The sequence below is a fragment of the Mizuhopecten yessoensis genome, unplaced genomic scaffold (assembly GCF_002113885.1).
Source record: "Mizuhopecten yessoensis strain PY_sf001 unplaced genomic scaffold, ASM211388v2 scaffold7087, whole genome shotgun sequence".
NCBI lineage: Eukaryota > Metazoa > Mollusca > Bivalvia > Pectinida > Pectinidae > Mizuhopecten > Mizuhopecten yessoensis.
Window position 1 is genome coordinate 334576 of NW_018406874.1, and position 27721 is coordinate 362296.

General features: G+C 37.8%; 3 protein-coding genes across 3 annotated transcripts; 1 reads left to right on the forward strand and 2 right to left on the reverse strand.

Moving 5' to 3' along the window:
- The first annotated feature begins 642 nt into the window (after positions 1-642).
- Positions 643-10063, forward strand: LOC110453103 (putative glucose-6-phosphate 1-epimerase). The gene is made up of 10 exons (XM_021501941.1): positions 643-852; positions 2710-2761; positions 3694-3752; positions 4006-4088; positions 4397-4467; positions 4586-4656; positions 5632-5738; positions 6340-6404; positions 8322-8407; positions 8995-10063. Exons 1-10 carry the CDS (start codon positions 762-764, stop codon positions 9162-9164), a joined length of 855 nt encoding a protein of 284 aa, XP_021357616.1. The 5' UTR covers positions 643-761; the 3' UTR covers positions 9165-10063.
- A 6694-nt stretch (positions 10064-16757) lies between these two features.
- On the reverse strand, positions 16758-17576 carry LOC110453091 (uncharacterized protein RP688-like). Its single transcript, XM_021501928.1, has one exon. It carries the CDS (start codon positions 17574-17576, stop codon positions 16758-16760), a length of 819 nt encoding a protein of 272 aa, XP_021357603.1.
- A 7717-nt stretch (positions 17577-25293) lies between these two features.
- LOC110453106 lies at positions 25294-27554 on the reverse strand. Its single transcript, XM_021501944.1, has 2 exons — positions 27426-27554; positions 25294-26927 (listed from the first exon to the last, which is right to left on the reverse strand). Exon 2 carries the CDS (start codon positions 26801-26803, stop codon positions 25643-25645), a length of 1161 nt encoding a protein of 386 aa, XP_021357619.1. The 5' UTR covers positions 26804-26927; positions 27426-27554; the 3' UTR covers positions 25294-25642.
- Between the last annotated feature and the right edge of the window lie 167 nt (positions 27555-27721).

Below are 27721 nucleotides of genomic sequence, written 5' to 3' on the forward strand. Positions count from 1 at the left end.
GGGGGGGGGGGGGGGGGAGGCGTACGCCCTGGATATCGAGGATGCGTTGCGCCATGCCTGTCATATATAATAAATGGTTAATGATGTTATTGCCGCTGGTGAAACACGATTGATAAGGACAGAAATAAGACGTAAAAACCCACTAAAGAGTTGTAAGAAACCATTAATGCTGCTGTAACATCGGTACACTTACACATAAACACACATGGAATAGATGAAAATATATACACATAGATCTATGCAATATAACATAAAGTAATTGCTTGAAATTAGGGTAAAGGCATCGTCCAAGGGTTCCATTCTCTATATACATATGTTCTCTTCATCCTTGGAATATATCACGACGAAAGTGTACTGTACCACTTGTAAGTCTGGAAACCATTACGGATTCTCGCATACATTTGAATTTTCAATACAGGATAAATGGGATCATATTCTTGTTTTTCAAGGATAGTCCAATACGAAATGTTTCTTTCTAATTATCAAAATAGTTGCGATATTTGTTTTGCTTTGTTCAAAAGTACTAGACTTTTCTGTTAATACACCTATTATGATGGCTAGCACAGTATACGTACCTGTACTTTGTCTAGAATTTTTCGTTTTTCTGTTCCTTCTGTATTTCTATCTTAGTTACCTCCCTTGTGCCGCAGACCCGGAAATGATAGTGTGCCACACGTGTCAGGGTTTGTAAACAACGGTGTAGTAGGCTTATATTACCAGATAGGTTTAGGAGACAGTGAGCTGTGGAGGTCATAGTAGACATGGATACAGACCTAGCGGGGCGTGTGCAGGAGCGGGACGTTGTGATACTGGACGGAGGGGTCGGGACCTCTGTAGTTGTTCACTTACACGGTAAGGAAAGATATGGTCTATACAGTATACGCTGAAACACACTGTACCATTAGTGTTCTGCACTCTAAGTTGTAACATATTTACTTATCAGAGTACTATAGTATAATGTATGGTTTAATATAAACTGTACTAGCTATAATATATGGTTTAATATAAACTGTACTAGCTTATACAGTCTACATATCTTCTTAAAATTAACGTACCGAGCACCTGCACGTATGGATTCATACCGGGATGTATTCGACCTCCGTGTATTAACCAGTTGACGGGACAATGTAAACTAGACTGATGGAATACACGTTAACACATTTAAGGTTTCCTTTCATTTACGTGACATTCTCTATCTGGGTATATGCATTGCTATACAGCGAACCTAAGCTGTGCTTTATAAAAGGGACATACATGGTATCTACTCTTATGATGCACTGTATATGTATTTGTGTATTACATGATAGTGCACCAACTGTTCATGTACACATGCGTACGTACACCTATACCTTCGAAGTAGATTGGATTTACATGTATCGTGTTAGAGGAGATATTTTGATAAAAAAAAAAAAAACATGTGTCGAAATGAAGAGAAATTGATATCAATATGTTTTCAATAAAATGCTAAATCTGATATTTCTATTGTGTATATCGGTATAGGTCATATATATACGTACACTTTTACAAGTAGTTTTTGTATGTACACACGTACGTTCAATTAGATTTGTGCACTGAGGCGTACCTTAGGTTTCAACTTACTTTGCACATTAGGAAAAAACGTACCGGATTTCGTTAAATGTTTTTTTTTAATTATTATATCGTGCTTGAATGCATTAAAATCGTTAAGAGATGATACAAATATTTCCCTAATGTATTGGGTAGCGTGTGAGGATTCATCAGATGTATATCCAGTTACTATACTATAAACCTTATATATGTAGGGTATACACGTATTCAATGTTTGTTCTCAGCTCTAATCTGTTTAATATGTCACTTCTTCCCCTTGTCTAAGCGAAACACTTAGTGTAGTAGATATATATTAAAGTTTGTCATTTAGCACGCGTGATTGATCAGAAAGGAGTAATAGTAGCAAGTTGTGTATCTAAACCAGCGGCGGATTCAGAGAGGAGCGGGTTGGTGGCTTTAGGACCCCACACCACTCATATTCCCGTTTGGACCCAGATTTAGTGACTTTAAGTAATGGCCTACCTGACTTACCACGGCATAATAACTTTGTACAGTTACTTGTTGCTTCCCATGATTGGTCACTAGTACGGTGACTAGGCAATATGCTGAATTGATCAAATGTTGCCCTCGGCCCACAGCTACAAAAGTATTTATCGGGACGATCCGAACATCACCTAGAAATTAATTAATGTTTTTTGACTGGTAGGGCATGAAACAACACACAAATAAAATGTCGATGAAGTGATACAGTGTTTATATATGTGAAAAGTGAAATTGGTAATCGAACTCACCTGGCATACAACTTTCATCATCAACTAAGTTTTGTATTCCTAATAATATATCATTCCTACTGACACGTAGTTGGTACCAAAATGATTTCATATAGGTTGAACATTAATGAAATGTAAAACAAGTTAGTAAATGAGTCGAATAAGCAACTAGATAAGTGTTGGTCACTGAGAATTGGTTACCAAAATTGAATCCCATTATAATATGTAAGGAGGTCCACTTTGCACTAGTGTTTGATAGTTGTAAACTCAATTTAGCTAGAACTGCATACACAGACACATTTACAGGGTTTGCAAATAATCCGGTAAACTCCCTCCCTTTTTGTGAAGTTTCGAATTGATGAATACATATTATGCAGAATTGATCTATCGCTGTATTTATATTGTATCACAGGTGCCACAGCGTTGTCATGGAAATGTGATGGGAAAGAAATATTATTCCTCAGGTAAGTTATTGATACCTTTCTACCTTTATATTTGTTTGGGAGAAGCTGTAATTGTGTATGATACCAATACATATAGGTTGTAAATTTAATGTACTCTCCAAGGCCATTATTAAATAGGAAAAATACCTCTGTTGAATCGGTATCAAACAATCGTTATAGAGAGACAATCCTGACTAATTCACAAATTTAAGATGAAAGTGTGCTCCCTAATGTTGCTTTCAAATAGTACGATCTATGGACATTTATAAATTTGCCATCTCCCATTGTAGGAATATATAACTATAACTATATTTACAGTGATTTATTTGTATCATGTCTATCAATTAGAGCCGACTGTACTGGTATTCCAATCTCCTAAACATATGATGTAAAGACACGTAAATGTTTAAGTTACTCCAATAGTTTGGTCACTAGACTTGTATCAGGGCTATTGAAAATGGATAAACGATACTTTGCCTTCCCTTCTTTTGTGATGTTTTGTTTTGTAATGAAAAGAATTTTATTTTTTGTATCCCCTATATCCTCTGGGTTATCAATATTCTTTTCATCTCTAGTCTCTTCTGCTATTGGATTGTTCCTTAATATGGTCCCGTTTACGAGCGCCATAGTGACCTGATTTTATGCTCCTCACCGTGTCCTGGGCCGTTTTTCAGCTACACACGTTCCTGGATGTGACTAGCCACATCTTGATTGATACATGTACCATGTGTGAAGCAAGACACGTTTACTCTGGCGGAAATCCTGGTTTCGCCTTCGGGTTTTTTCCGCGTTCATAATTTGTTTGCTGTCTCCCAAAGTCCAGATGCTGTCTTTTTGTATGGTCTTAATCAAGCACATTTTTACCTAACCGTCATACAAACATATTTATGGATACCTATATACAATCCTTCATTTACTTATTTCTCTTATGTTTATGTATGCCTCTTTTACAGTAAAAAAGCCGTACTGGATAATTCAAAGGCCATACGTGGAGGGATACCATTAGTTTTCCGTAAGTGGTGGTACGCATCTATCTGTGGTTGGTTCTAAAGTATGGACAGTCCTGGGAATGACGTCATTACAAAGTACTCAAAATAAGATAGAATGACATTCCATCTCAGAATCAATTCGTAAAGGTTAAACAAGTTACTAGCATGTACGTTTTCTGTCTACAAATAACACCGACAAAAATCATTGTTTTTGTTTTTTATAAGTTAGCGTTTTGTGTCTGTTTAACGTTCATAGATCGCTCTTCTATTGTACAGCTCAGTTCGGACCCTGGACATGCGGTCCCCAGCATGGATTTGCCAGGAACAAGCGATGGAGTGTGGAATCGCAGCCACAAAAGGTGAGCAGACGTTGTACTGTTAGCGATATTGTCATGTGCGTGTTGTCACTAAAATGAAAACTGTAGGGGAAATAAGCGATTGTAAGCTCTCATCAAGCAAGTTCATTAAAGGGTTTCCGTGAATGCCTAGCCAGTATATCTTCTTCTGTCGTATGCACATGAAAATTAAAACCTCACAGAATTTACTAAGAAACACTCCTCATCTTAAAGATTAATATTTCGACCACGCTTTCAGTCATCATTCTACAGATCTAAACGTTACATTGTGTACAATGTATTAGTGACTACTCCCATGTATGTTGTAATAGGCGGACGGGACAGTGACTTGTTCCCTAGCTCTGTCGGATGACGAGGACACTAGGAAGATCTGGAACTATCGGTAAGGAGGGGGTGTCTGTTGATACAATTGTGTTTGTGTTAGGTGTAGGTAACCATATGTGGAAGATACATAAAACGGCTGTAATGTTAATGGATAAAGTTTCTTCATTTCTTTACAGGTTTAAGTTAGTGTACACTTTGGAATTGACCAAATCTTCGCTATCTACAAGACTTACCGTCGACAATACAGGTAATTGTCTCCGAAAAACGTTCGAGATACCACGTCCTCATAACTGCTGTCGACAACACAAAGATATCCATCTTAACTTTGTAAATGGGTACTGATACAGTAACCTTTCTTGTCCGAACACATCTTTGATAGGTATGTCGTATACCAAATCAATTTGTACCTGGTCTTACGTAGCCAGAATCAACTATAATGTCATAACGACCATAGAACTGTTGTTGCAAGGTCAGTTATCCAGGCGCGTAGCTACCATGTAAGCCAATAAGCCCGGGCTTGCACATAATTTTGACAAGTATAGGTTTTCATGATGTTTTTATCCTTGCTGATACTATAATGGGAGTTTAAGTTTTGAATATATAGTATACAGATGTAATTCCTCAGATATGATACATTGTTAATAGTTAGTGGGGCAACCTCGCTTCTCGAAATGCCCAACAAATAACAGGAGCAAGTATAAGGAACCAGTCACAAAGCACAAACAGAAGACGAAACTGTGTGGGAGACTGAGTAAAGGTGACAGTGGGGGTAACATCGCTTCCCAATTAACTCGGATCAGATTATGAGTAAGACAAACCCAATTGCATGTTCACTAATGCATAAGTATCAAATGCATTTATCAAGATTAGATAAAAACCAGACAATGTATGTATGGAGGGTGTACAAAGCAATACCGACGGTTAATCTTCAGAATTACACTGGATCCACGTAAATAGGTATATATATATACAAAAAATAGGACTTTTTTCTTGCGGATTAAAACGAGAAAACGGACATCAGGACGTGGGAAATGGCTCCTTCGGCAACCCATGTCGGGCTTACACATGGTAAAGGGGCTAGCTACGCGCATGTTATCTAAATAAAATGTTTGTTTTTTCCATTTCTATAGTTACTGTCGCTACGTTACATCAGGTGATTGACGAACTTTGACAATGTTTGTGTTGCTATACGACACTCATTGTTGCTATGGTTACTTTACAGGAAGCGAGGGTTTTACATTTACCACATTGATGCATTCCTACTTCCTCACGCCGGATATCGCCACGACCACTGTCCGTGGGTTGAAGGGACTGAATTACGTAGACAAGGTCGGTACAAGGGTTAATGCTGTGCTAGAGGACATACGGACGGAACTGCTATATGTAAATGCCCTGTAAATCCGACAATGTGTATCACAACACTTAACGAAGAAGTATGATGACGTGACATGACAAAATGTAGCATGTGACGTCAATACAGTTAACTTTATCAAAAGCTACTTTTATTGCAATTGCATTACACAGTTCAAAATTATATTTATAAACGTGTAGCGTCGTAATATTTCAAGGGGAACGTCACGCACTCACACGTGTGATAGTACCTGTACTATTTGGTAATAGACACATTAAGCCAAACCTGAATTAAACTGCACCATACAAATGTTCCGTCCTTCTTGGACGGACTCTATGTTCTATTTAAATTTGATTATGCTGAACCATATTACCTTCGAACAATATGGACAGCCCAATTGGGATTGGTGTTCACTATACACAGATTAAGTGAGAAAAATGTTCCCTTTAAATGCGATGTGTTACAAGATTTGATTCTATGCCGACATAATTAATTCTCCTAGCTAAAGATTTTACACTCTTTGCTTTAAAAGCGCCTGTCATGAAGAGGTACACATTCTGTACTTCATGTCTACTGTAGGTGAAAAACGGTCAGGAGCTCCAGGAAGATCGAGACAAAGTCACCATTCCCCAGAATTATGACAGGTGTGTTAATTCAAATATAGAAGTTTTCACCTGTGCTATATTGCTGTGTAACATGAGACATTTGATATTTTTGTATTTTTGATATATATTATATTATATATTAGAAAAATCATTAATTTGACATCGATAGTTCAATCTTTCTTGACTGTGTTGACAGCAGAACTTTATGTGTATATTTTAGCGCACAGTTTAGCTTTCAAGACGAAGAAGTTGAATTTTCAAGTTAAGGTGGCTTAATCTTAATTTAGTGGCTTCATCTAGTATCGAATTGATTATCTCTTTGGAAGCGACATTTTCATTTAGGTTTTATCAAGTGAACACAAATCAAAAATGTGCGAGTAATTACTTTCATACTGTTTTTCATACAAATAGCTTTGTTACTCATACAAATAGCTTTGTTACTCATACAACTGACTTTGTCACTCATACAGCTGACTTTGTCACTCATACAACTGACTTTGTCATTTCAGTGTGTATTGTTTTAAAACTTTTCAATTGCTGAACTCTTACAATAACTCCACCTGAGCCATCTTCATCCCCATACAGCTAGGGTGCCTATAACTAGCAATTTAAGTATCATTTATAAAGTCTCAACTCAAAGCCTTAATAACTAAGAGGCCTAGGGTTATGCTATTTGGCCAGTAGAATGTTAGGATGAAGGGCTACCAAGTTTGTTCAAATGAATGACCTTCATCGATTTTCAAGGTCACATGGGTCAATTGTCTTAAAAAATATTTTAACAACTTCTCAATAACTAAGATGCCTAGGATAATGATATTTGGACAGTAACATGCCAGGATGAAGGGCTACCAAGTTTGTTCAAATGAATGATCTTTACTAATATACAAGTTCACATTGGTCAACTATGTTAAAAATGTTTAAACAACTTCTCAATAACTGAAAACCCTAGGATGATGCTATTTTGCCAGTAGCATGCTGCGATGAAGGGCTACAAAGTTTGTTCAAATGAATGACCTTGACTCATATTAAAGGTAACAGGGGTCAAATATGTTTAAAACCTTTAAATCACTTTTTCTGAATAACTTATAGGCCTGGGGTAATGATATTTGGCCAGTAGCATGCTGGCATGAAGGACTACCAAGTTTATTCAAGTGAATGAACATGATTTTATTCAAGGTCACATGGGTCAAATTTGTTAAAAATCTTTAAATGACTTCTGCATAACCATGAGGCCCAGAATTGTGATATTTAGCCAGTAGCATGCTTCGATAAAGGGCTAAGAAGCTTTTTCATTTGAATGACCTTGACCCACTTTCGAGGTAACATTTAATCAAATATGTTTAAACATTTAAATGACCTAATTTCAATAAACAAAAGAATAGGTAAGTGATGTTTTGCAAGTTGCATCCTGAGATAAAGGGCTATACAATTTGTTCAACATAATGACCTTGTTCGACTTTCAAGGTCACAGGAGTGAAATGTTTTTAAATCTTTCAACAGGTTCTTTTGAATTACTTTTAATCATAAATACTGATATTTTGCCTTTAGCTTTATTTAAGATAACTTTTAAGGCTATAAATGTGAGATGTATACCAGGTGAGCGATGCAGGCCAATTGGGCCTCTTGTTAAATGAAAAATCATGCCAGATACCTCATGTAATGCGTGTAAAGTGTCACTGGGCTCCAAAATGTGTTTTGTTTTGCTTATTTGATGCCTCAGCTGCTGTTGTTGTCCATGTGTGTGGACGTTGTGGTATATTCCTTTATTGGTTGCGGTTATATCTTTTGGTGTAAATTGTTAATATACAGTCCTTCTGTGCGTTATTACAAATATACATTTCTTTGTTAATATCAATATATAACATTCCCATGTTTGATGTAACTGATTTAACGTGTCTTACTGGTGGTATACTATATCGTGACATGGTACATGTACATTTCCCGTATCATTGACAGAGTGTACCAGAAGTGTCCAAGTACTGTATCCATGGAGTGTAGTTCCCACACCGTATCGGTGAACCTCTCCAACTTCACAGACGTTGGTAAGTAATGCATAGACGTCAGATCGACCATAAATGCTCCCTTCTGCTTTTAAGTGCGAGTTTTGTTTTCAGTTCGAAATATCTTACTCTTTACTTCGTATAATACTTTAGTGTCTTAGTAGGAGGGTATCTCCAGAACAAATGTACGATGGAACTGTGCAAACACTGGGTACGAGTCCGACAACGCGGATACTAATCTGCCTAACTCGCGCTATAAGTATTTATATTAAACGTTTAAGCTCTGTTAAAGTTGCAGTACCGACTTTTAGATATACCTGTAGTTAGATTTAGGTACAATTTTTTTGTGAAATTCAAGATTTAAAATAACTTCACAAGTATAACATTAACATATATAAAGAAAGGTAAACCTGAATAAAAAAAATCATTACAAAAAGTAGTTTAAACGGCATTTATCTCGAGACGTCGAATTTTTGTGCGGATTTCATTACACTTTGCCAGCTTCACTTCCGCATGTGATCAGTCATATAAGGTTATAAATTATTTGTCATTTTGTTAGTCTACCACGAGTGTTGCTGTATGTGCTGTTGATCTATCGGGCCTGTTGCTGTATGTACCATTACTTTCAGTTGTGTGGAATCCCTGGAGCGAGAAGGCTAGGGCCATGTCAGACTTCGGGGACGAGGAGTACAGCACTATGGTGTGTGTTGAGGCGGGACGCGTGAGCTGTCCCGTACAGATAGCCGCCGGTCAGCAACTAGCCTTCCAGCAGACGCTCCAAGTCCAGGCTAAACTCTAGATGGAGAGTGTACAGTTGACACCTAAAATGCCTACCGTATCTGGACGTAAATCATCTAATGTTGACTAAATTACCTAGATCATTGAATTCCAACTCTTGTTATTTTTATAGTACTATAATCTTCGTTATAAAATTGTTAATGGTTGATTTTTTGTTCCCTCAAGGAAATTATTTAACTTGTAGTATATCGTTCTGTTCTGTGTTGGTAGAGTAGCTGTTTAGAGTGAAACATTCCAAAAGACACTGAAGACCTCAAGAGGTCCTAAAGAACTGCCACCTATACTTTATTCACATGTTCCATTGTCACCATCACATTTGCCACAATATCTGACACAATTAAACTTTATATAATTACTTCTGATTTTCACTATCCTAAAAGACACACTTTCTGACCTCAAAACACTCCTAACTTCACTAACATTACTACACCATTGAAACGTTAGACCAAACTAGAAATACCAGACAAATGTTACGATATTATATTATAAAAACAAACTCTTATGATCTGAAACAATCAAAAACCAAAACGTACCAATACAAAAGGAATCATTCAATTAACAAATCCTATCAGATACTTCTATACACAGTGGCATTGTTACTAATGTATTATACGTCTCTGCTAATATACAATACACAGTTGTTTACATTTATGCATGCTACTGTTCTACTTTTTGTTTAGTATATTTATGCGGAATTTTAACCTTTTTCTTTGGTAGCGATATATGTACTACCTAGGGTGTATATGTTGTATTTAGTACACTTTGGTAGCGATATATGTACTACCTAGGGTGTATATGTTGTATTTAGTACACTTTGGTAGCGATATATGTACCACCTGGGGTGTATATGTTGTATTTAGAAGACTTTATTTTTTCTAATAAAAGTAGTAGAACTTCTCATTGATATTTTTTGGTTTTGTGTTTACCTTATATAGCCCGTGTACACAGTTGTGTACAGATCATCACATATTTACCATTACACATGTGTGACGGCCTACCGTATAGATGTCATACAAGCCTGTGATTGTTACCTTGTTTCACATGTAATAACAGTCGTATACATATGTGGGACGGTTTACCGTATAGATGTCATAAAAGCCTGTGATTGTTACCTTGTGACACATGTGTAATGGTTACTGTGTAGATATTCCGTCTTTGCGTATTGCAGCTTTATCTTCTCTTGTGAGCAGGTATTGATTGTTACGTCATTGGTTTGTGTGAGAAAACTACGTCGTTTTCTCACAAACAAGTGACGTAACAATCAATATCTGCTCCAAGGAGAAGATAACTCTGCAATACGCAAAGACGGAATACTGTACGTAGGGAATGCTTACCTTGTATATGTGCAACCAGCAAAACATTACCTACACAAAAAAGGCTTGTTTGGCAACATAGAAAAACACATGTAAAATTTTCAATTTTTTGAAAGACGAAGTATTAACGAATCTAATCACGTTCTGTAATACAAAAACCTTTTCTAAAGATGAAGGATGACGAAGACAATTGACAGGTATGACATCAGGGAAATATAAATGTCGATCTTCGTTATCAGGCTCATTAATATACCTTCTTGTTTTGTTGTCACTGCCCAGTGTTCAATGTAAGGACGTGACATTAATTAATTCAGTTTGTCCTATAGTTATATGGCGGGTGTCGTTGATGAAGTAAAAGACGCTTACCCTTCCGGACAACTAGGTTACATAATTATGTAAATTTTGTACACAATACAATGACGGAAACTTGTTGATATTAATCAATAACAAGCCCCCGTGAACAAAGTGAATTAATCGTGGTTTTCCATTACGGAAGTCGGAATTTAATTTTGAAATGCACTGATGTATGTTTTTCTCTTAAGGTTATTAGGACTCTTACGGTATCAGGAAGATTGTTTCCATGGTTTTATCCAACTCCGACTAACGTTTTTCGGGCTATTTAATTACCGTTAACTGAAACATCAAGAATCGTCGTAAGAGAGCGCAGCATGCACGAGAAGAGACATAACGGTTTATACGATTCTGTCTGCCATCAAATAGCAGGACAGCCTTTCTGTTATTTTATGTCTCGCTATACCCCATATATTGTATTGATATGTGTATATCTGGTTAAGCTTTTAGACTTGACAGTTTTCTGTTACCGATGGTGGCGAAAACCGAGTTATCGGGGGCAATATGTCATAGCATCTTGTTATACGTACATTACAATGTTTTACACTCGCGTTAGATATAATCTAGGGCCAGAAGGCGGCCATTCCATTAGCGTTCTAGCTACATTATGTATTTCTTTGTGTAACAAACGTGTCTAGCGAGATTGTGTGGGTCAGAGAATGATTTTCAAGAATATTGAAATTTCGAATGACAGTCCTACTTTTCTTATTATTTGTTAATGTTCCACAGAATGCTCAATTTGGATTATTTCGATATTGGTTTCTTTTAACCGACTCGCTAAACAGAGGAGCTGGTTTGTGTCTGCAGTCCAATGACAGATGTCACAATCACAGCAAAATATTCGTCATACCTTCTTACGTCTATGGGCAATTCTATGAGTTGAAGAGATGATATCTGTGAGCAACAATAAGAATAGATGGATATTTGACATTTACTGCAATGTAACATATATACCACTCTGTGATGTTGCAAATTTTTATCGGCCATGAAAATCAATGTCAACGCCTTGACGTCATCACATTATGGCGTAATTATTGGTACACTGGACACCAAAGGCCCTTCATTGAAAGTAAATAGTTTTAAATGGTTTATAGAGTATTGAACTACCTACATTTGGCACAAAGGAAGGCAGATGGAAATACTTCAACATCAAGTACTACCTGTTTTCATTGGGAATTCTTTTCGTTTGGAATTCATATGTCTATATAAGCCAACTGAAAGCAATTCAATGATTACATTATATGTTGATTAGTATGATAATATGTAGTATTTGAAAGTTTGGCGATAGGTCGTTCCTAATAATAATTGAGGAAGCTATCCCTGCCAGTATCGAAATGTTGACTGTACATTCATTGGCTTGTGCAAACAGTCAATTTACCACTACAGCAGAAACTGCACTCGAATGCTTAATTAATACGATTGCGACATTGTCATATGTCCATTGTCCAACTATGTTTTTGTTATATCCGTGATCTGTTTCAAACTAACATGCAAACACGACCAATAATTCAAATATCTACGGCCCTGGATGGTTTTTGAACAGATATTTAATATTAAAAATATATAATCATAAAAAAATATGTTAAAAAACACCCACTGCATTCGTAGATTGACTTATTAAGGCTTACTGATGTAAACAGTTCTACACTGGTAATGTATTCCTCTTACGTTCTCATAATCATATGAACCGCCAAATTAACAAATAGTGAGATAAGTAGGAACGAGTTGTGTTGATAATTGTGCTAAGCTAGTTTGATAAATTTGTTAAATAGTCACTAATTTGTCACACACACAGTGGTTTCAATACACAGGAAATTTAACTAGATACGAAACACAACAAGACTGAATATGTACAAATAATTTTCCCCACCAAACGTGATGAGAATATCAGTAACGCACTTGTCAGCAATGCTGAAAAGTAATGATATAATAGATGACGCTTCCTCGGTAAACCATGTTCTCGTTCCATCGTCCGTCTGTCAGCTGAACATGTTCCGCAAACCCGAACTTGTGTTCAAGCTTCGAACACAACTCTTCAGTATAACGATTTGATGGTGTTTCAGCTGTGTGAGAAAACCCTCGAGATTTACACCTTTCCAGATCAACTTGATATAATGCACGGTCTAGTTACATGGTACAGGAAGTGACAGGTGCGCGAACTTCCTTCGAACAGGTAATCGCCCGTTTTCGTTATGAATAAACATATGCGTTCTGTTATGACTTCAAAAAAATGTGGTTATAAACGGCCGTCGTAGAACCTGTTTGACCGTCTAATTGACTATTACATCGATGTCGTCATCCAATGAAATAGGGCCGTGGTGTCGATAAGGCCAAAATGTACGTACGTAATATTTTTATCTGTTATCAATTTGTAGAAATTTTCCACCGTATTTGTCATTCGTTCGGTGTCACTTTTGCTAAGAGAAAATCGAAACACTCTTCTGACTATATGGCGTTTGCCATGGAACAATTGATGTATGTATAGAACAACCAAGATGACAAAATATAAGAAGGCATCTGTAACGTTGCAGCGGATATCATATGTTGCCACAGTTGTAAGGGCTAAATGTATCTTACTCATTCCTAGCATAACTGGCATTTTTGAAGCCAATGAGGTACCAATTGTACCAGCAACTGTAAATCACACAAACCTAAGTAGTATGAATGTGTAACGTCCACAATAAATCTACGTTATAATTTGTTCACTTGTCCTCAAGAGCAAGCACGTTTTGCATCCGTTCTCACCAACTCTCCTTTGTGTGAATATAACGAAGGTGTTAAAAATATATCACTCTGATCTATTCTGACGAACACATGCATGTGTATCACACGTGTCTCTCTATTTCCTATTCTACGTAGAACAGTTTTGCGTTGACTCGTCTTACAAATGCGATTTCTGTGTGACTTGCCTTACAAACGCAGCTTTTGCAATCTTACAAACATAGCAACCTTTGCGTTGATTTGTCTCACAAATACACACAGGCCTCGTGTTGACTTGTCTCACAAATACAGTTTTTGTGTTGACTCGTCAACACCAATGTTTATTTCTGTCTAATCATACTTGTTGTGGTGACTTTTCCTTACGAGCTTTCCTTGTGGTTGTGACACTTTCTAAACGCCAAGAATACAATTTTCTGCTCGAATTTTTCCTATAAAACACGACTTCACGTCGATAATAGACAAACGGTCTTCATTAATTTGAGTTGATGAAAATAGCTTACAGTAATGGGCTTAATCTAGCACACCTAAGATTTTGTGAAATAGCTTACAGTAATGAGCTTAATCTGGCACAGCTGCGATTTTGTGAAATAGCTTACAGTAATGGGTTTTAATCTAGCACAACTTAGACTTTGTGAAATAGCTTACAGTAATGGGCTTAATCTAGCACAGCTAAGATTTTATGTTTACACACTCAGCAGAAATCATTGAACACACTGTCATACCCCGGTATGTATATCGGCCTTTACTGACAATCCAACTGGCAGGAATAATGAGTGTTATACATCCACAGTTTATTAATATGTCTTGTCATGCATGACTTCGTGAAAATTAATCACCATTGCATGCTTTATTACTAGTAGACCTCTTTACCGTTGGTGACGTGTAAATTATGACAGATTGATATGACACTTTCTACAGTTACTATAGGTAGAACCATTACCCATCGCAAAACACATGCATCCCAATGTTTTTAAAACAATGCAAGTATCCCCTAAATTCGGAAAGCGGTGAGTAGTACCGCAAAAATGACCTTATCTCCACAAGTATGGTAGATGAATATACAGTATGCAGTGAAAGCATAAAACATCAATAAATAATAGCCTGCTTCAACTGCTATTATGTTCGTGTGCCTATGTGGTCATTGGTCTGCATTACAAATTACAGTCGGTATTCGAGTGGTGTTATCTGTGTACTTACTGTACACTAATTCACGTCCAGGAACTCTAACCTACCTTGTGGAATAGTATACTTATCTACTGTGGACTTGTATGATATTTCATGGTACAATTCCTTAATATTTAGGAAGTGATACAATATTTAATCATGATAATGTACAATGTTCAACGATTTTTTTTTTTTAAATATTTGACAATAATAATTGATGGCTTGTCTAACAATTTATAGATATCAAAATCAAATACACATGTAGTGTTGACCAGACTTGAATTTATTTTTAAATAAGTACATCGTATTCACTTAAACCGCAAAGAGGTCAAATATGCAACGAAACACCAACAACAAAAAATGAAAGGAAATTAACACAAACATCACAAGGTGAAATACGTATTACCATATACAAAGTAGAGAAGTCGGTTAAGTATTCCATTATAAAGTTAATTAAAGATGTAACACCAACACAGTGTATTAGAGATTACTTGAAATGATATATTCGAAAAGTATTTAATTAACGAAAAAACACATCTTTAAATGTAATAAAGAATCTTTAATTCAATAGATATATATCTAAGAATTATAAATAATTATTATATCTTTCATTTGAAAGTAGTATCTTAAAATGAATTAAGGATATATCATGTAACTTGGTAATAGAGGAATTATATAATTAAATATAGTGTGGATATCTTCAAATAAATATAAAACGTTGTATAGCGATATTTCTATTCAACTAGCGGCATATCTAGTACATTTACAGATATCGTTATTACATTTAAATATATATCTGTTTAGTAACGATGCGAAAAGGTCAATTCAGCCCATACACAGCAATGATTCAATTTAAGTAAGTAAAACGGCTAATCGGGACATATTTACACATACACAGCAAAGATACTGACAAATATAGCGGCAATTACGTCACCTCAGACACCACAAATGTAAATCTTACTGAACTATAGTCGATAACAGTAGGTGAAATGATATCTCTGAACCGTCAACAAATATTATTAATAGTCTCTGAAACATTGATTGTGTATGACTGTATTGAGTAACAGCCAAACAGATATATGTGTAATCTGCATTATCTCACTCTCGGCAGCTAGGATTTTGGCAGAGACTTTACTCCCAAACGTTTCGTTTCTTCCAAGGGCTCCCGAGAAGCAGTCATTCCCCAACACATCAATGAATACCATGACAAGCATCAATTTAAATACAAGATTGTGTAATGTCGTTAATCACAATTTAAACTTTACTGACGCATTATATATAATTAATTGTTTTGTTATTCGTTGACGTTTTGGTGAAAAATCTTTTACGTTGTGTTGCGTGTAACACGTCTTCCTTTGCAAATTGTACACGTGTTTCTGTGTACATTTCACTATGTAACATAACATATCTTCCAATGTACATTGTATCATGAGCAACACGTGTTTCTCTGTACACTGTTTAACGAAGAAAATGTGTTCTTACCTGATGTATGTTCACTGTATCATGAAAAACACTTGTGTCTCTGTAAACTGTATAACGAAGAAGACATGTTCTCACAAATGTCTTTGCACTATAACAAATAAAACACGTATTCTTATGTGCATTGCATCGTCGCACTCATGTTCAACAGTCCTAGCATGTGTCACCTAAAAATGAATATGTATTAATTGCGAGACACACTATCGTATAATTATTACGGTAATGCTGACTTTAAAGTATTGATATGACGAAATAAATATTCCATTTTATTTTCTTTCTTATTTTTCAATTCTGTCTGCTGTAAAAGAACGTCCCAATTGTCAGATGGGAACGATTATAATTAAATAAACATGCATGTCATTCGATCTTATCTGATTGTTTATAAAAGCAACGATAATTTTCAATTTGAAAAAGAATGAAAAAATACCGCATCGTCGACACACACACAGACAAACTTGAAATCAAAATCAATACGACTGTGTACCGTTCAAAATCACCGGGACGGCTGTTACCCTGTTGTATCAATATAATAATTAATTACAGCAATGATCGGCCTGTGACCGATGTCAGCAATAACGTGGAGTGATGACCGAGTACAGTACAACCCCCTGGTAGACCATGCTCTCGTTCCATCGTCCGTCCGTCGTCCGAACATGCTTCACAAACCCAAACCTTTGTTCAAGCTCCGAGCACGGAACACTAGCAAACTTTTGTAACGGTATATACTTTTCCGTCTTGTGGGAATATCTCGGCGATTCACAGATCGCCAAATCAACGGAACGTAATCCAATATCTAAGTTACAGGGCACAGGTAGAGACAGGTGTGCAAATTTCCGTCGAACAGGTGGTAAAATTTTGTACGTTGGTGCCGTAAATTGGGGACGTCGCACGTGAATTTCGTGATACATGTGAGTTTCGTTGTTACTCCAGAAAAAGATGTCAACGTATGGCCAGCGAAACGGTTTATAAGGAAGATGTTTAGATTTTGCGTCATAAAATTTCCAGGCATAGTTAACTGGTGTAAAAAATTCAAAGTCAGGTTTCATCTTGGGTAAAAGTTCAGCCAAGCGTCCTCTATCAGAGGCATTCACCATGACGTCGACATCGTCATCCCAGGGAATAGGACCGTGGTGTCGATAAGACCCCAGCAGCGTACCGCCTTCCAATATGTACGTGATGTTATTCTCCGTCATTAATTTGTCGAACTTTTCAAGAGTTCTTAGTAATTTATCAAGGTCACTATCCGTGAGTTGAGGTTTGAACACATTGTTAGGGAAATGTCTGCCTCGAACCTTTAATCCAGACATAAACAAATAGACGAGGCCACAAGTGAAGACCACCTCAAGGATGATTTTCCACAACCATGATTTAACCAGAAAAGACATATCAGTAGAGCGCCCAACACTCAACAAGTGTTTGTCTTAGACCTAGTTCGAATGTTTGTAACCGCCTCTCCGACAAGGAGAAAAATATACTCGAGATGAAGACCCTGGTTCGTGGCGTAATTCGGCTGTATAAAATCCACAAAACTGAATCTATTTTTAATCCAATTACAACTAAGAGAGTAAAACACTAGTATACACAGCATTTTCCTTGTAATGTCTTAATGCAAATATTCCTTATTAGTCCGGAACTCCGCAGACAACAAGTTAGTTTCACTTCCCTGAAAGTCATTTGTAAACTGTGTAATGGAATAACGTGAGAATGGATCCAGCTAGACGACTGGCGGCTACTGCAGAGAGGCTTGGGGTAGCGTAATTGATAGGCTCCGTGTGATGGTTCTGACTACAGCCTGTTATGTCCATCCCTCTTGTCTGTGTGATAAAATTCGCTGTGACAACACTTAATATGATATCTCCGCTGCACGGACAATGATGATATTTACTGTCAAATATACATACATACTCGGTTTTACGACCACCACAAAGCGACAAAAACTTCCCAATCAGCTGTGTATCAGTATTGATATTTCTTATTGCTTGTTTTTGTAAAAAAAAATACCGATAGACACTCATTCAATCACGATAATTATAACCATCCCCAATACCTTTGCATATTTGTCATCAACACAAAAACAAATAATCAAAATATATATTCAACTGCGAAATTGAACAAATCTTAGCTTCCGACTATTGCGTGCGTCGTTAGAGCCCTAGGGAGAAAATGTTCGTATCCACAAATATTATATGCTTAGGTTGGAAAATTGAAACAATTTTTATGGGGTTCGAATAAATTATTGAGTGTCTCCGTTGATTGAGGTTGAAAGGTGTCTGTCAAGTATCTCACACCTCCTGTTTCAAGAATCCGGCGCGTAGGCTCCATTGATTTGTCGGCAGCTAGTCTTAAAACGAACCGGAAACAGAAAATGTTATACAACAATTAAAAACAAACCTACCGGGATCGGATCAGACTAGTTCATCAACCTACTACGAACGATATTGATATCTTCAACAGGGCCCGTCATAAAGGAGGGAAGTATCTAACCAACAAATGACAGACATATTACGGAATGTCACGAACGATTCAGACAGATTCATAAACACTACAGTATTCACATTATACAATCAATATAAATACACATTGTGATAATATCAACTAATTCCCAAGTTGGGAAAGCGATCAATCATTAAGAAACTCGGGCTTTTCCGTCGTACCTGTTGCCCGATGATATGACAGAAAGACTTGACTGCTTCAATATTAATCCGTTTTAGGAAACACATTAAAGATGAGGAATGAAGCGAGATCTTCTCTAGGAACAAAACCGTGGTCAGTTTGCTATGCTAAGTTAATATGCAAAGCATGGCGTAATGTGGGACATTTTGTCTGACCAGAAAATTGATTGATTACCTTAAACAAGCAACTCATTACTGTTGACTTTCATTGAATTGTATTTATTATTTATGTATCTTTTGTCTTTTTTTTATTAAATTTGTTTAAATTAGCTTGGCGTTTATTATGTACAGCCTTTCCTTACGATACACAGTACGTGGGCTTCCGACACCCTTACATCATATGATTACCCCCTTCCTTTGAATGTAGGTGTTAAGTCGTGACGATAAAGCCTTCACAACGTCTTACCACAACGTAACACAGCAAAATCAATACAGCAATTGTGTTACAATAGTAACAGTACGGTCTAATGCCATTTCCATGGTAATAGTATCTCGACGAAAACGCAAGAATAAAAGGAATACTACACAGTTTCACGAACCGTCCCATACACCTCCCAAACCTGGTGGTTAATACACAGTTGGTGTGGTGTACTGGTACATTGGTAGTCTTACAGTTATGTGGTTTACACACGGTTGGTGTGGTGTACTGGTGGTACATTGGTGACCTTACAGCTATGTGGTTTACACACGATTGATGTGGTGTACTGGTACATTGGTAGCTTACAGCTATGTTGTTTACACACGATTGGTGTGGTGTACTGGTACATTCGTGGACTTACAGCTATGTGGGTTACACACGATTGGTGTGGTGTACTGGTACATTTGTCGGCTTACAGCTATGTGGTTTACACACGATTGGTGTGGTGGACTGGTACATTGGTGGACTTACAGCTATGTGGTTTACACACGATTTGTGTGGTGTACTGGTACATTGGTAGACTTACAGCTATGTGGTTTACACACGATTGATGTGGTGTACTGGTACATTGGTGTTCTTACAGCTATGTGGTTTACACACGATTGGTTTGGTGTACTGGTACATTGGTGACCTTACAGTTACGTGGTTTACACACGATTGGTGTGGTGAACTGGTCCATTGGTGACCTTACAGCTATGTGGTTAACACACGATTGGTGAACTGGTACATTGGTGACCTTACAGCTATGTGATTTACACACGGTTGGTGTGGTGTACTGGTACATTGGTAGTCTTACAGCTAAGTGGTTTACACACGGTTGGTGTGGTGTACTGGTGGTACATTGGTGACCTTACAGCTATGTGGTTAACACACGATTGGTGAACTGGTACATTGGTGACCTTACAGCTATGTGATTTACACACGGTTGGTGTGGTGTACTGGTACATTGGTAGTCTTACAGTTATGTGGTTAACACACGATTGGTGTGGTAGCTATGTGGTTTACACACGATTGATGTGGTGTACTGGTACATTGGTAGCTTACAGCTATGTTGTTTACACACGATTGGTGTGGTGTACTGGTATATTGGTAGCCTTACAGCTATGTGGTTAACACACGATTGGTGAACTGGTACATTGGTGACCTTACAGCTATGTGGGTTACACACGATTGGTGTGGTGTACTGGTACATTCGTGGACTTACAGCTATGTGGTTTACACACGATTGATGTGGTGTACTGGTACATTGGTAGACTTACAGCTATGTGGTTTACACACGATTGATGTGGTGTACTGGTACATTGGTGTTCTTACAGCTATGTGGTTTACACACGATTGGTTTGGTGTACTGGTACATTGGTCGGCTTACAGCTATGTGGTTAACACACGATTGGTGAACTGGTACATTGGTGACCTTACAGCTATGTGGGTTACACACGATTGGTGTGGTGTACTGGTACATTGCTATGTGGTTTACACACGATTGGTGTAGTGTACTGGTACATTGGTGGACTTACAGCTATGTGGTTTACACACGATTTGTGTGGTGTACTGGTACATTGGTAGACTTACAGCTATGTGGTTTACACACGATTGATGTGGTGTACTGGTACATTGGTAGACTTACAGCTATGTGGTTTACACACGATTGATGTGGTGTACTGGTACATTGGTGGCCTTACAGCTATGTGGTTTACACACGATTGGCGTGGTGTACTGGTACATTGGTCGGCTTACAGCTATGTGGTTAACACACGATTGGTGAACTGGTACATTGGTGACCTTACAGCTATGTGATTTACACACGGTTGGTGTGGTGTACTGGTACATTGGTAGTCTTACAGCTAAGTGGTTTACACACGGTTGGTGTATGTGGTTTACACACGATTGGTGTGGTGTACTGGTACATTGGTGACCTTACAGTTATGTGGTTTACACACGATTGGTGTGGTGAACTGGTACATTGGTGACCTTACAGCTATGTGGTTTACACACGATTGGTGTGGTGTACTGGTACATTGGTCGGCTTACAGCTATGTGGTTTACACACGATTGGTGTGGTGTATTAGTACATTGGTCGCCTTATAGCTATGTGATTTACACACGATTAATGTGGTGTACTGGTACATTGGGGACCTTACAGCTATGTGGTTTACACACGATTGGTGTGGTGTATTGGTACATTGGTGCCCTTACAGCTATGTGGTTAACACACGATTGGTGTGGTGTACTGGTATATTGATAGTCTTACAGTTATGTGGTTAACACACGATTGGTGTGGTGTACTGGTACATTGGTGACCTTACAGTTATGTGGTTTACACACGATTGGTGTGGTGAACTGGTACATTGGTGACCTTACAGCTATGTGGTTTACACACGATTGGTGTGGTGTACTGGTACATTGGTAGTCTTACAGTTATGTGGTTAACACACGATTGGTGTGGTGTACTGGTATATTGATAGTCTTACAGTTATGTGGTTAACACACGATTGGTGTGGTGTATTGGTACATTGGTAGACTTACAGCTATGTGGTTTACACACGTTTGGTGTGGTGTATTGGGACATTGGTGACCTTCCAGCTATGTGGTTAACACACGATTGGTGTGGGGTACTGGTACATTGGTAGTCTTACAGTTATGTGATTTACACACGGTTGGTGTGGTGTACTGGTACATTGGTGCCCTTACAGCTATGTGGTTAACACACGATTGGCGTGGTGTACTGGTACATTGGTGACCTTACAGCTATGTGATTTACACACGGTTGGTGTGGTGTACTGGTACATTGGTAGTCTTACAGCTATGTGATTAACACACGATTGGTGTGGTGTATTGGTACATTGGTGCCCTTACAGCTATGTGGTTAACACACGATTGGAGTGGTGTACTGGTACATTGGTGACCTTACAGCTATGTGATTTACACACGGTTGGTGTGGTGTACTGGTACATTGGTGGCCTTACAGCTATGTGGTTTACACACGATTGGTGGGGTGTACTGGTACATTGGTAGTCTTACAGTTATGTGGTTTACACACGGTTGGTGGGGTGTACTGGTACATTGGTGACCTTACAGCTATGTGATTTGCACACTGTTGGTGTGGTGTACTGGTACATTGGTGACCTTATAGCTATGTGGTTAACACACGATTGGTGTGGTATACTGGTACATTGGTGACCTTACAGCTATGTGATTTGCACACTGTTGGTGTGGTGTACTGGTACATTGGTGACCTTACAGCTATGTGGTTTACACCCGATTGGTGTGGTGTACTGGTACATTGGTGACCTTACAGCTATGTGGTTTAAACACGATTGGTGTGGTGTATTGGTACATTGGTGACCTTACAGCTATGTGGTTAACACACGATTGGTGTGGTGTGCTGGTACATTGGTAGTCTTACAGTTATGTGGTTAACATACGATTGGTGTGGTGTACTGGTACATTGGTGGCCTTACAGTTATGTGGTTTACACACGGTTGGTGTGGTGTACTGGTATATTGGTGGCCTTACAGCTATGTGATTTACACACGATTGATGTGGTGTACTGGTACATTGGTAGTCTTACAGTTATGTGGTTTACAGACGGTTGGTGTGGTGTACTGGTATATTGGTGGCCTTACAGCTATGTGATTTACACACGATTGGTGTGGTGTACTGGTACATTGGTGACCTTACAGCTATGTGATTTACACACGGTTGGTGTGGTGTACTGGTACATTGGTAGACTTACCGCTAAGTGGTTTACACACGGTTGGTGGGGTGTACTGGTACATTGGTGGACTTACAGCTATGTGGTTTACACACGATTGGTGTGGTGTACTGGTACATTGGTAGACTTACAGCTATTTGGTTTACACACGATTGGTGTGGTGTACTGGTATATTGGTAGTCTCACAGCTATGTGGTTTACACACGATTGGTGTGGTGTACTGGTACATTGGTGGCTTTACAGTCGTTCTATGTAGAACAAATATTTTTAAAACAATTCTATCATCGTCGGCTTATCCATATTCACATTTACGCTTGAAATGGGGTTATTATCCTCACAATATTATTCGTAACTTTATTTTGGTTTTTTTTGACGGATTATATTCTTACGCGGATCACTTTTGTGTTGATACCACTTCCAGTTTAAGACGTCATCTGGCACGAGCAAACGTTCTTTTTGAGAAAATACGTTCCCAAATGCCGGGAAACGAGAAAATTCGTTCACAAGTTGTTCCAAAGTCGTTCTCAACTTCTTCTGGGGTATTATCTTACTGACTCTCCATGATAATGAATTTATCATCCTACCGGTAGGTCGTATAAAGTAGTATATAGATGATAATTAATGTTCCTGTTGAACCTGTTTTGATTACTTATGACATATAAGCCTTTCTGACTGGCGATGATGTGAAGGTTATCTAACTGGAATAGTTGTTAAGAGTTTTAGTAAGGGTCACTGGTGTATTTAGTTTGTGTAAGTGCCTCTTTAGTCCTTTAAATCAACTTTAAATATGAAATCTTATCTGTGTAATGATATCTAACTTAATCATTATGGGTAATCGAAAAGGTGTCCATTATCCTTTAACTTAATTTGATTTCAGGCCTAACATTTAATGTCATCCTCTTTTTCAATGTGATGCTTACTGAAAATAATTAATTTTATACTACATTTGATTGGTATGGTTTCCTTCAGTTGGTTATAGAGCAAGCCTTTTTTCCAAAAAAGTTAGATGTTTTGTCTGCAGACACAACTACATACCAATCATGTACAGTGTGGTTTGCACATCGGGGTCAATTAATTTATTTTTAAATTTCAAAAAGCCTAGACCTTTTTTGATGGTGTAGTGTTGCATTGTGAATAAGAATGAGATCGCCAGTTACTACAAGTCTAGCCAGACAGACCATACTTGTGCGGAGCAAGAGCGTGCTGAAGGAGGAACTATGCTAAGGTCGTATAAGTTCAGCTGTGGTACTATTAGTTTCAGGTATACCGATTGAGAATAACCATTTTTCCCCTAAAGAATAATAGTGTTTTCAGACTTATATCAAACACATTCAAAAATGTGTTTGAAGTACATTTTCGACATTGATTATTATTTCAGTACGTTTATTCATAATATGAAGCGTTGCAACACCAATGGTTTTGATAGTGTTAATTAACAACACTGAACAAATAACAAATGATTTTGATAGTGTTAATTAACAACACTGAACAAATAACAAACGGCTTTGATAGTGTTATTAACAACACTGAACAAATAACAAATGGCTTTGATAGTGTTAATTAACACCACTGAATAAATAATAAATGGTTTTGTTAGTGTTATTAACACTGAACAAATAATAAATGGTTTTGATAGTATTCAGCCCTGAACCAGCTAATGGTTTTGAGAATAGTTGTCTCTGAACAAATAACAAATGGCTTTGATAGTGTTAATTAACACCACTGAACAAATAACACATGGCTTTGATAGTGTTAATTTACAACACTGAACAAATAACAAATGGCTTCGATAGTGTTAATTAACAACACTGAACAAATAACAAATGGTTTTGATAGTGTTATTAACAACACTGAACAAATAATAAATGGTTTTGATAGTATTCAGCCCTGAACCAGCTAACGGTTTTGAGAATATTTGGCTCTGAACAAATAACAAATGGTTTTAAAAGTGTTTAGTCCTGAACCGGTTACAAAAGGTTTTAATAGTGTAGAGCATTGGACATGATTTAGATGGTTTTGATAATATTTAGCTCTGAACAAATTACAAATCGGTTTGATAATGCTCAGCACCGAACAAGTTACAAATGACTTTGAAAGTGCTACTCACCTAACAGGTAACCAATGGTTCTGATACTGTAGTGTTCAGCACTAAACAGATTACACGTGATTGTGATCGTGTGCAACACTGACTCCCAATGCAGGATCTGTTTTCACTACGCGTAAATATGTAATGAATTCCCAGAACATAAATCAGAAATGACAGTTAATTTGAAAAATAAGTATCCTCAAAGCAAGTCTGGAATGATTTTATTTACGTGTGTACATGTATCATACAAAGATAGACAGAATGGTATGAAGTCGTGCTTATCTGAGCATGGTCAGAAGTTGTGTTTATTAAGTTGATATATCGCTTTCACAATAGCATATCTGACATATACTTATAACAACAAATACTGTTTGTAGTGAGGGTACCGGTACGTCTTTAGATATATGTACGTAGATGTATCATCCTTAGAAGCCCGGTCAATGCAAAACCAGCAGGTTATATATAATACAGTGTATTACAACACGCATTGTCACATCATATAACAAGGAGTCATTCTTTAAAAATATATATTTCTTTTCAGCCACATTACTTTCAGATTGTCATGGAGACTTCGTCCAACATGGCAGAGCTGTTTTTGTTTGGTACAATATGCAATCCCCGACCTTGACCGTCTCCATGACATAGTTGCCACGTGTCTCTCGGAACACAAAGGGGAACTTCCGGTACAGAGATTGGCACTTTACGGTTTTTCTTGTCTCTGGATCCTTTGGCCGTTCCGCCTTGTGTGTGTAGGAGGAGGTGGTGCAGAGTGTGGGGTCGTATGTCCTTGACAACACGTGCGGTGAGTTACACGGCACAGGCTGTAACGACCCTTGATATGGTTTGAATTGGAGAGGAAACACGTCAACTTTTCGAAACACATAAAGTTGTGTGTATCTGTGGGCTTTATCCCATATGTGAGTTTCGTTTTCTCCAAAAAAGAATATGTCGATATATGGCCAGGCAAATGGTCTTTTAGTTCGAGTTATATTTTTCGAAAAGAATTTCCATTGGACAAGGGGAGGGCGATATAGTGTGTATTTCGGAAGTGATTCCAGTGCACGTGACATAGCATCTTTCTGAGATCCATTGACCAGGACGTCAATGTCGTCATCCCACGGAATCATTGTGTGGTGGCGATGGGCGCCAATTAAAGTCCCTCCGTACAACATAAATGTCACATTTGCCTTTTTAAGTGCGTTGGAGAAATGGTGAAATGTCATAAACATGGCATCAAGTTCATTTACAGTTAAACCTGACCTAAACCGTTTCTCATACAGCCTTTCCCCATCAGGATTTATCTCATATTTTCGAGACTTTTGATCAATCTTGAATAAATAACGAAAATTGTTGAATTCAACTTCAAGTGGATGTTTTAAGTTTTTTTCGAACGAAATATTTGACATCAATAAATAGTCTGCATATTGGCTGTTTTGTCCCCTGTAGTTGTATAAATGTTCATAATACGGTGATACATGACAACGCTGTTTACTCAAATCATTATCAGATTTAGAGGTCGTTTTCCATATACTGAACAAAGCGAATGACACCGACGCTATGCTAATTGTAGCCAGTATGATCATCCGCTTGCAGTTGACCTTTCTGGCGTAGCTATCCCGTCTGACCTTCATGTTGTTACAACCGAATATGGTCGAAATGACTTTGTTCCGCCGACTCCCTGATGTATAGTACATGTCCGACTCGTCCAAATGGGTAAACATCCTTATCTAGTCAACGGTGTACTTCACCACACACAGTGCAACATGCGATCTGACGCCTTGTGTCGTCCTCGTCATGCAGAATTACGCTTTAAATCATTCATTGTTCATCTTGGTCAGGGACATTCTGAAAGGGAAAGTAAATAGATTGTATAAAACCATCGGGTTTACTTTCTGAGGATGTAAATAGTCTCTCCTCATATAGGGTCATTGTAGTTACAACTTTACTATGTTTTCAATTATCCGGCATTGGGGTAATACATACAATAACACTTAAGGTCACACACAACTTTATATATGTATATTTGAAAACTGTAGAAAATGGATAAAAAGGGAGAAAATACGAGGAAGATTTATCATATACTTAAGATATGAATGAAAGGGATAATGACTGAATCCCCTCCAACGAGTGGGCATGGACTATGGAAAAGAGCTAGGCCCAGGGAGAACCACACTCGTTCAAACCTTCGTACCAATTTGAGTGGATAGTATAAGAAAATGTCTAAATTATTCTTTGACATTATACCCCCAACAGCATCACTGTAATGTTTACCTCACAGAGAAAAACACATATATCATAACAATAAAGCGTTCATTGTTTAACATAATGATAAAATATACTTACGAAGATATAGTTAGTTCCAACGAGGCCATATGCTGCAGCATCCTCTATCCGTTCACTTAGGCTGATGGCCACACGTCTGTGCAGTGTGAACTACACGTGATAATGTCATCGTGATGATTGGCCTTTCTGTGTCCATTTTATAACGCGCACTCCCAGTATTGATCGCATGTGCCCAAATCCGCACACTGCACGGCACCAGACATCGCCAAGATTTATTGATTTTAGACCCCGTGCGCACGGAGGATGCGACCGTGGTACGACGTCTCAGCCTCACAAAGTCTACCGGTTTAAGGTTA

Bases quoted from the DNA above. Each gene is read 5' to 3' on its own strand.
- LOC110453103 (XM_021501941.1), top strand. From the start codon at position 762: ATGGATACAGACCTAGCGGGGCGTGTGCAGGAGCGGGACGTTGTGATA. The intron at 3,753-4,005 runs GTAAGTGGTGGT...TCTATTGTACAG, and splicing joins AGGGATACCATTAGTTTTCC to CTCAGTTCGGACCCTGGACA. The intron at 4,468-4,585 runs GTAAGGAGGGGG...ATTTCTTTACAG, and splicing joins AGGAAGATCTGGAACTATCG to GTTTAAGTTAGTGTACACTT.
- LOC110453091 (XM_021501928.1), bottom strand. From the start codon at position 17,576: ATGTCTTTTCTGGTTAAATCATGGTTGTGGAAAATCATCCTTGAGGTG.
- LOC110453106 (XM_021501944.1), bottom strand. From the start codon at position 26,803: ATGTTTACCCATTTGGACGAGTCGGACATGTACTATACATCAGGGAGT.